The 8,950-nt window shown below is 37.5% G+C and overlaps 1 protein-coding gene across 1 annotated transcript; it reads left to right on the forward strand.

Moving 5' to 3' along the window:
* The first annotated feature begins 2,323 nt into the window (after positions 1–2,323).
* On the forward strand, positions 2,324–8,785 carry trim101 (tripartite motif containing 101). The gene is made up of 9 exons (XM_067372154.1): positions 2,324–3,037; positions 4,841–4,989; positions 6,401–6,578; positions 6,648–6,743; positions 6,852–7,085; positions 7,184–7,206; positions 7,298–7,422; positions 7,502–7,743; positions 8,187–8,785. Exons 1-9 carry the CDS (start codon positions 2,873–2,875, stop codon positions 8,271–8,273), a joined length of 1,299 nt encoding a protein of 432 aa, XP_067228255.1. The 5' UTR covers positions 2,324–2,872; the 3' UTR covers positions 8,274–8,785.
* The last annotated feature ends 165 nt before the right edge of the window (positions 8,786–8,950 follow it).

Raw genomic sequence — 8,950 nt, forward strand, 5'->3', positions numbered from 1 at the left:
ATTCTCTGGAGTTTGATTATCAATAATAATAATAAAAAAACTTGAAATTCCGATTCACAGTTCCTAAGGGCCGCCAAAACGTTTGAAATGGGTGGAGCCACTTTTACTAAAACTCATGAACAAAATGAGATATTTTTACCAAACTCAGCACACCTATGAAAGAGCTCATTCTGTTGTCTTGTGAAAAAGAATGCGGCGACTGGTGACTCGAAAATTGGCATGCGGTGTCTTCGTCTGAGGGGTCACGACTCTATGAGGACATAGAGTACCCCAGGGATGACGTGTTTTTGTAGGCCAACCCAGAAGTTACCGGCGCACGGGTTCCCTCGATTGAAAGCCTATGCATTTTTCCCATAGACTTTTGGAAAATCGCAGAAAATAAGCTCTGTGTTTAACAAAGGGTTATGACACTTACACGTTTTGTCTGTCAACATAATCTTTACAAGTTAACACAACATTTATAGATTTTAAAGCCTAAATAAAGTTGTCAGATATAAGAGGCTAACAGTAGGCTATAAACAGACTACAGCACACCATGGTCGCGAATCAACGTCATCACCACTAAGCTTCCTCAAACTGCCTATTTAAAAAAACAACTTTATTTAAAAACATGCTCGCTGATTATGATCTGCGCTGTTATGAACACTTATCCACTTTTTCATGAGAAATGCAGTCCAAATGTCCTGTTTGTCATGATGACGTCTAAAGTCCCCGCCAAAGGAAGTACGCAGTAAAAGTTTAAAAACTCACAAGTGGGTTATATCTGGTGTGTTTTATGTCATAGATCAAAACATGAAAGTATTTAGAGGCTTTGTTAACCACAGACCTTATTTCAGGTGATTTAGCAAAAACCCATTAAAAAAACCCATAGACTTTACGGCGTTGGAACCGGAAGTCCTAAAATGCTAACTCGCTGCCGGGTTTTGCCTACAAAAATGCATCATCCCTGAGGCACTCTATTGACGCGTCTCGAAAAACATGTCTGCCATCGCCCACTGATGGGGGAGGGGCGCCTTTGTGTTTTTCACGTTTGTAAAGCACAGTGTATCGTGCCTTTTTTTCACGCATGCCCACAGCATTTATACCACATGGTAGAACTCCTAATTCTGAGCAACTTTGCCCTCTAGGACCACCACTGTCCATCGAATCGTTCGTTAAATTTTGTAGATTATTTCAAAAACCAACTTTGGCGAACTAGTCTTAGGCTTTTGGCTCAACCTTGATAACTGTTAAAAAGCTTTAAAGGTGCCATCGAATTGAAAATTGAATTTACCTCGGCATATTTGAATAACAAGAGTTCAGTACATGGAAAAGACATGCAGTGTGTTTCAAACTCCATTGTTTCCTCCTTATATAAATCTCATTTGTTTAAAAGACCTCCGAAGAACAGGCGAATCTCAACATAACACCAACTGTTACGTAACAGTCGGGATCATTAATATGTTCGCCCCAAATATTTGCATATGCCAGCCCATGTTCAAGGCATTACACAAGGGCAGCCAGTATTAACGTCTGGATCTGTGCACAGCTGAATCATCAGACTAGGTAAGCAAGCAAGGACAATAGCAAAAAATGGCAGATGGAGCAATAATAACTGACATGATCCATGATTACATGATATTTTTAGTGATATTTGTAAATTGTCTTTCTAAATGTTTCGTTAGCATGTTGCTAATGTACTGTTAAATGTGGTTAAAGTTACCATCGTTTCTTACTGTATTCATGGAGACAAGAGCCGTCGCTATTTTCATTTTTAAACACTTGCAGTCTGTATAATGCATAAACACATCTTCATTCTTTATAAATCTCTCCAACAGTGTAGCATTAGCCGTTAGCCACAGAGCATAGCCTCAAATCCATTCAGAATCAAATGTAAACATCCAAATAAATACCATACTTACGCGATTAGACATGCTGCATGACGAACACTTTGTAAAGATCCATTTTGAGGGTTATATTAGCTGTGTGAACTTTGTTTATGCAATGATAGAGTCGAGAGCTCGGGAGGGGGCGGAGAGTGCAAGCATTTAAAGGGGCCGCAGCCTGAATCGGCGCATTTCTAATTATGCCTCAAAATAGGCAGTTAAAAAAATTAATGAAAAAAAAATCTATGGGGTATTTTGAGCTGCAGCTTCACAGAAACATTCAGGGGACACCTTAGACTTATATTACATCTTGTAAAAAACGTTCGAAGGCACCTTTAAAAACCATATATTTCCTATGGCAAATTGCCTGTATTGGCTGTAATTGGTCTTTTCCATGTATGATCGAGATGGTAAAAAATCTTTTTACGTATATGCTTAAAGGCTTTAAAACACTTGAACCCTGATAATTGCTGCTCGCAGATATGGTTATTCTATTATTTCTTAAAAAAAAATTAAAAAACCTTAGTGACCCCAACTAAACTTAAATACACCCGTACACGCATGGTTGTTTTTGTGTATGCTTGATAAACATTCTTTCCTCTAATGCTATGGCTATTCTGGTATTATTGACTTTGTTGGCTGGTTTTAAGACTGTGGACATGAATGATTGGAGTAACAGGAGACAGGGCTTCATCTCTGTTTCCCAGCATTCCACTGGCTGCCTGATATGGGCACAACTGATCAAGGGTAGGGGTGTCACAGTGAGCCAGCAAGAAACCGGACACCTTCCCCCTCTCGTGCATGCATACATTTTCAGCTGCAATCCAACCAAGGCCCCATCGTCCTGTTCTAACACTGGGGCAGAGCGACTGCCCGCTGCCTCGAGAGACTGGAAATCCTCATAAGAACAGCACAGAGACATGGAGACGGTGGCGTCTCATCTTCTCAGCTGTGGTTTCGCTCTTCTAAGTTTCCAGTGAGAGTGGGGTCAGCAGGGGCACACGGCAATGTCTCTTCCACTGGATATACGCTCTGACCACAAAGAATCCTCGATGGGGACGCTGGAGAAACAACTCATCTGTCCCATCTGCCTGGACGTGTTTACGAAACCAGTCGTGATTCTGCCCTGTCTGCACAACCTCTGCCGCAAGTGTGCCAATGAACTGTACCAGGTGTGTACCATGATGGTTTATGTGTGGATATAGAAACATTTTGTATTAACCATCAAAAACATGCTTACAAGTACATTTTCAAGCCTTTAAGATGATAAATTCTTAAAATAGCATGTGCCCCCGAACCTTTCCATTACATAAAAGGTTCTTTGTAGTGGAAATATTTTTCACACTACACTCTTAAAATATAAAGGTTTTTTATTGCCATTTATGGTTCCATGGAATCTTCACATCCATGGAAACGTTTTTTTAGATTATTGATATTAAGAAAAATGTTCACTGGAATGTTTATTGGGGAACTAAAAATGGTTCTTCTACAAGGCATTGCTGGGAACCCCCCTTTTGAAACCTTCACTTTTAAGAGTGTACACAGACATCACCTGTACATGACATGATGGGACAGTTTCCTTCATTAACTAAGTACTATTTGCTATGGTGGATGGTCAACAACATGTAAAGGTGCTTGTACATACACTTCCACACAGAGTAACTACCATGACTGGTAAATAGACAGTTTTCTATCGACCTGTCATGCTAATATGTGGAAACTCAACAGGTGGGGATTTTAAATGTCTAAACTCAATCCCCAGCCTGAAATCTGAGGTATAAAAATAGGTGATGGCCTACATTTGATGCATTTGAGCTGACAGGGGTTTAGCACTCATGCAATGCACAATGGATACATTTATTTGAAAGAGAGTCCTTAGTAATTAATATGTCTGCACAATCCTTCTCCTCCTCTGCACCTAACTGAAGTTTGATACCTCACCAGTGTTCCCTTCCTCATAGGCAAAGGTTAAATGCCATGTGTAAGTTGTGTTAGTTGGGAAGGGACGCTAAAAACACTTAATCTCTTCTCTAGGAGTTGGACAACATTCAGAATTTTAGAATTGGCCTACTTTTAATTCATGTGTTAAAATTTAGTGATAGAAAGAGACATTTTCTTAATTGCAAATAAATAAAACTTTAAAAGACATTCATAGTTCAACAACCTAAATTACACTTATTGGGGTCATATGATATGAATTTCTTTCCATTTCAATTAATTTTAGTTCCACTTCCTTAAATTCAAGTATGATTTGCAATCCACAACTCCAGCATACATTTGACGTTTGACCTGAGTGAATGCTGTGTCACTTTAAAACTCAAGCCAAGAATGAAGTAGTTGCATGAATTTTTTATCATCCTGATTCCAAAGGAATATCCATCTGTGCATCATTGGTAAATAAACAGCAAATAATTCACTAAATAATTAGGATTTCATCAAGCCCGTGATGGTGCTCTGATTCACACTCAGCACATAAGCCACAGCTGCTGAGAGATATTAAAAAGTATGACTATTTTAGGATGCCTGGTGGGATCAGTCTCAAACTCTTCTGTTTGCAATCTCTATGTCATGCTCCAGTCTGTGTTGATTAAGATAATTGTAGGTTAATGGCCGTTAAGTGGACTGTATTACACAGTTACTTGTTTACAGAGGTACATACAGGTTAACACATTTCCACACAACAATTCTGAAAGGACACACAGAACAAAACCCAGATACACACAACCACAGGATTCAGAGTAAGATCATCCTACCCTACCCTCAAGTACACACAGTGCAGCTCTAGTGACGTACATGAGAGTCCAATTAGACTAACAAAGTGGTGATGATGTTATTCAGTCCAGTAAACCATGCAAGCTGTTTATACATTCCTTAAAAAGAGTTCTGCAGTGAATTAGGAAAAGTGGTTTCAGATGGATATTGATGTACAATTACTGCTGGCAGCTGAAGAACAGCATGCTGAGTAAGATGTGCAGCCATCTCTCTTCCAGGTTGGAATCGGAGGCCGATTCCGCTGCCCTACCTGTCGACGTGAGGTTGTCTTGGACCGTCATGGAGTTTATGGACTGCAGCGCAATTTACTTGTGGAGAACATTATTGATGTTTACAAACAGGAGTCTGAAAGGTCAGGTCTGGAGTATGATGACTGAATAACTTTTGTCAACAAAGATGATCAATAATGGTTTTTTTTTTTTTTTTTTTAATTTTTTTGGGGGCCTTTATATAAAAATGGCAAAAAAAAAAATTAAGTTTGTGTTTTTTGTTTTATGTATTATGTTTGATACATCAGGCTTTTATGGCTCATACATATACAGTCCAAAAGTTTGGAACCACTAAGATTTTTAATGTTTTTAAAAGAAGTTTCGTCTGCTCACCAAGGCTACATTTATTTACTTAAAAATACAGTAAAAACAGTAATATTGTGAAATATTATTACAATTTAAAATAACTGTTTTCTATTTGAATATATTTCACAAAGTAATTTATTCCTGTGATGCAAAGTTGAATTTTCAGCATCGTTACTCCAGTCTTCAGTGTTACATGATCCTTCAGAAATCATTCTAATATGCTGATTTATTGTTCAATAAACATTTATGATTATTTTCAATGTTGAAAACAGTTGTGTACTTTTTTTTCAGGATTCCTTGATGAATAAAAAAGTTCAAAAGAACAGCATTTATCTAAAATACAAAGCTTCTGTAGCATTATACACTACCGTTCAAAAGTTTGGGGTCAGTAAGAATTTTTTTGAAAAGAAATTAAAGAAATGAATACTTTTATTCAGCAAGGATGCATTAAATCAATCAAAAGTGTCAGTAAAGACATTTATAATGTTACAAAAGATTAGATTTCAGAAAAAAAAATGTTCTTTTGAACTTTCTATTCATCAAATAATCCTGAAAAAAAATATTGTACACAAATATTTTGTACAATTGTACAAATTAAATGTTTCTTGAGCAGCAGATCAGCATATTAGAATGATTTCTGAAGGATCATGTGACACTGAAGACTGGAGTAATGATGCTGAAAATTCAGCTTTGATCACAGGAATAAATTACTTTGTAAAATATATTCAAATAGAAAACTTAAAATTCAAATGATTAAATTGTAATAATATTTCACAATATTACTGTTTTTACTGTATTTTTAATTAAATAAATGTAGCCTTGGTGAGCAGTAATGTTTAATGTTTAAAAACATTAAAAATCTTAGTGGTTCCAAACTTTTGGACTGTACTGTATATATATATATATGCTTAAAAAATATAAACTATCAATCAGATGACAGAAGGCATGCAGTAGATTGTGTCTAGACAGGCTATTCAGCAAAATTTTAATCATTTTGATTAAAACTGGCGATAGAAATGTGTGTATCAAAAATGATACAGTACACTAAAAAATGCTGGGTTAAAAACAACCCAAGTTGGTTTAAAAATATAGAGCCCTTTCATTGCTGGTCTAGTGACGGCTTTGGTTGTTGGTATATGGTGTACTCAACACTGACCTGATCTTGAAATTAAATCAATGTGTCTCTAGCCCTAGGCCTCCACCACCGAAGCCTCCTGCAGAGTTTAATTGTGCAGAGCATGAAGATGAGAAGCTTAATATTTATTGCCTCACGTGTCAGGTGGCCACCTGCTCTCTCTGTAAGGTGTTTGGGGCACACAAGAACTGCCAAGTAGTTCCCCTGCCTGATGTTTACCAGCAGCAGAAGGTACGGTCTAGAAAATGTGTCATCATCTTCACACCATTCAGAACAATTCATTAATTTCACTTCTTGTAGGCTGAACTCAGTGACAGAGTTGCTTCTTTGGTTTCCACAAATGACCGTGTTCAGACATTTGTTAATGAACTAGAGGCGCTCTGCAGGAACATAGAGGTTTGTGTGGATCTTTCTGAAGAAATAACTTTTATAATGTCATGCAATGAAACCCAGTGTTAACAACAAACAGATTATCCATTAATGCTTTCAATGCCCATTTGACAGGAAAACAGCAAGATTCAGATACAGATTCTGTGTGAGAAGTTTGATCGCATGTCTGCCATTCTGGAGGAACGTCGTAAGATCATGATCCAACAAATCACTTCTGAGCAGGAACAAAAGACTGGCTGGACCCAGTATTTACTGCAAACCTACAATGAGCATGTGGACACAAACTCAAAGTTGATCCAGGCAGCCCAGAATGCCATAGAGGAGCCAGAGATGGCTTCTTTTGTCCAGGTGTTATATCTTTTGGTTGGGGTTTCTTAGTAATCCTGCATATTGAATGTCAAGCATGCAATGTTTGATGTATTTTTTTTTTTATCTCTCCCTAAAAGACCTCAAAAGATCTTATCGAGAAGTAAGTCTTGTCTTTTTAGCAAACTTAGCATCAGTTAGATTGTTCAGATCATTCATCTAACAATCAACAGTATCTGTCCTTTTCTCTGAAGGGTTGGTAAAGCATCTAATTGTTTCACTCTGGAGACGCTGGATCCTGATTATGAGAACATGGATCACTACAAAGTGGATTTCGATGCAGAAGAGACAGTTCTGTACCAGCTGGATTTCATGGAGAGTGAGCATCAGAGACCCAATAGATGAACTAATATCCTTTATTTTTAAAACTCTTCTGATTAATGCTGGCAACTTTACAGTTGAAGAAGAAGTGGAGGAAACATCTGAAGAACTGGAGTCAGAACCTGAACCTGAAGCTGAACCTGAACCAATGCTGACCCCAGAATCTGACCCTGAACCAGATCAGGATCTGAAATCAGAGGCTTCTGAGATGACGAATCCCACACCGGAGACAACGGAGGACACTTGGGAACAAGTAGATGCCTGTGGAGATGACAGAAAAGTGGATGTTTGTGAGAAGAATAGCTTAAGCACTTCACAGGTACATTCATCTCCCAATATGCCCATCTGGTCACCGTGATTTTGCCAAAACATGTTCCTGGATCAACATTTTGTTGATCCTGGAACAACATTCCTGTCTGAAAACATACACCCTATAACCCTATATTTCTACCTCCCCTCCCATAACTTTTCGCTAAAATCAGAGGGAAATGATAGGTAATAACACTGATGTAGAATCACTTAAACCAGGTTGTAAGTCTAAACTTGACATAAACTGTAAACTTGTCCCTCAAATCTGAAATGTTGGTCCAGGAACATATACTTGTCAGTCTATCTCAGTCAAAGTTTTCAAGTTCGTTTTCTGGACATTTCAATAACTTAAAGATTTAATTAACACCATCATCTGTGGTTTTTGATCTCATTCCCATTTAAACTGCTATTGAAATATATATCAGTGATTGCTACTTTTCCATCTTTCCTCAGGTTGTCACTCTAGTCCTTTATTTCCTGGCCTTCCTGGTAATCCTACAGCGAATATGGGGAAACATTCAGTACCTTATTTGTATATAGCAGAGGTGAAGAGACACAGTCGAATAAAGCTCACGTTCTTTTGAATATAAAATTATTTTTTGTTTAAATTGAGTAAGGTTTAAGAAAAGACTGAATTGGTAAAATGTATCTATGCTCATGCATGAAAATAAAGTCACTTTACCAAATTTTCTGCAAACTGGCAAACCTGTGAGCTCTGCACTACAAGGACTGAGCCCTCCAATGGTCACCAGTGAGCCGATTCATCTCTGATTCTCCTTCTCCTTCAATGAATTACCAATAAGAAGTGACACTTCTGCTCAAAGCAACAATGATGACACAATAGGGTCATGTGGACCATCTCCTCTATTTGGTTCTTGACAAAACCTTCCCTGTGTTTGTGCAAAATGTACAAATGATTAAAACATCATGTCTACTTATTTTTGTTTTTTGTTTGATAAACTCTCTTGCTATAAAAGTCAAAGACAATTTTCCAATTCTCGCCATTAGTTTGCTCCAAGACAATATTTTATCTTCAGTTTTAAACACCCATCTCCCACCAGTGATTTGGAGATGAATGGATGATTTATTTTTTACAGTAGTGTTATATTCAATAAAAGACTTTTCTTTGAATTCTTATGTGGCCAAAATATTTATTATGTCTTCAGCATATCATGAGTTGGCATGAAACGGAAGTTGTTGCAATAGTATTTTAAGTA

This window comes from Chanodichthys erythropterus, chromosome 20 (genome assembly GCF_024489055.1).
Source record: "Chanodichthys erythropterus isolate Z2021 chromosome 20, ASM2448905v1, whole genome shotgun sequence".
In the NCBI taxonomy this organism is placed as follows: Eukaryota; Metazoa; Chordata; class Actinopteri; order Cypriniformes; family Xenocyprididae; genus Chanodichthys; species Chanodichthys erythropterus.

Coding starts and splice junctions, on each gene's coding strand:
- trim101 (XM_067372154.1), top strand. CDS start 2,873: ATGTCTCTTCCACTGGATATACGCTCTGACCACAAAGAATCCTCGATG. Junction 6,744..6,851: donor CGCTCTGCAGGAACATAGAG/GTTTGTGTGGAT, acceptor CCCATTTGACAG/GAAAACAGCAAGATTCAGAT. Junction 7,086..7,183: donor AGATGGCTTCTTTTGTCCAG/GTGTTATATCTT, acceptor TCTCCCTAAAAG/ACCTCAAAAGATCTTATCGA.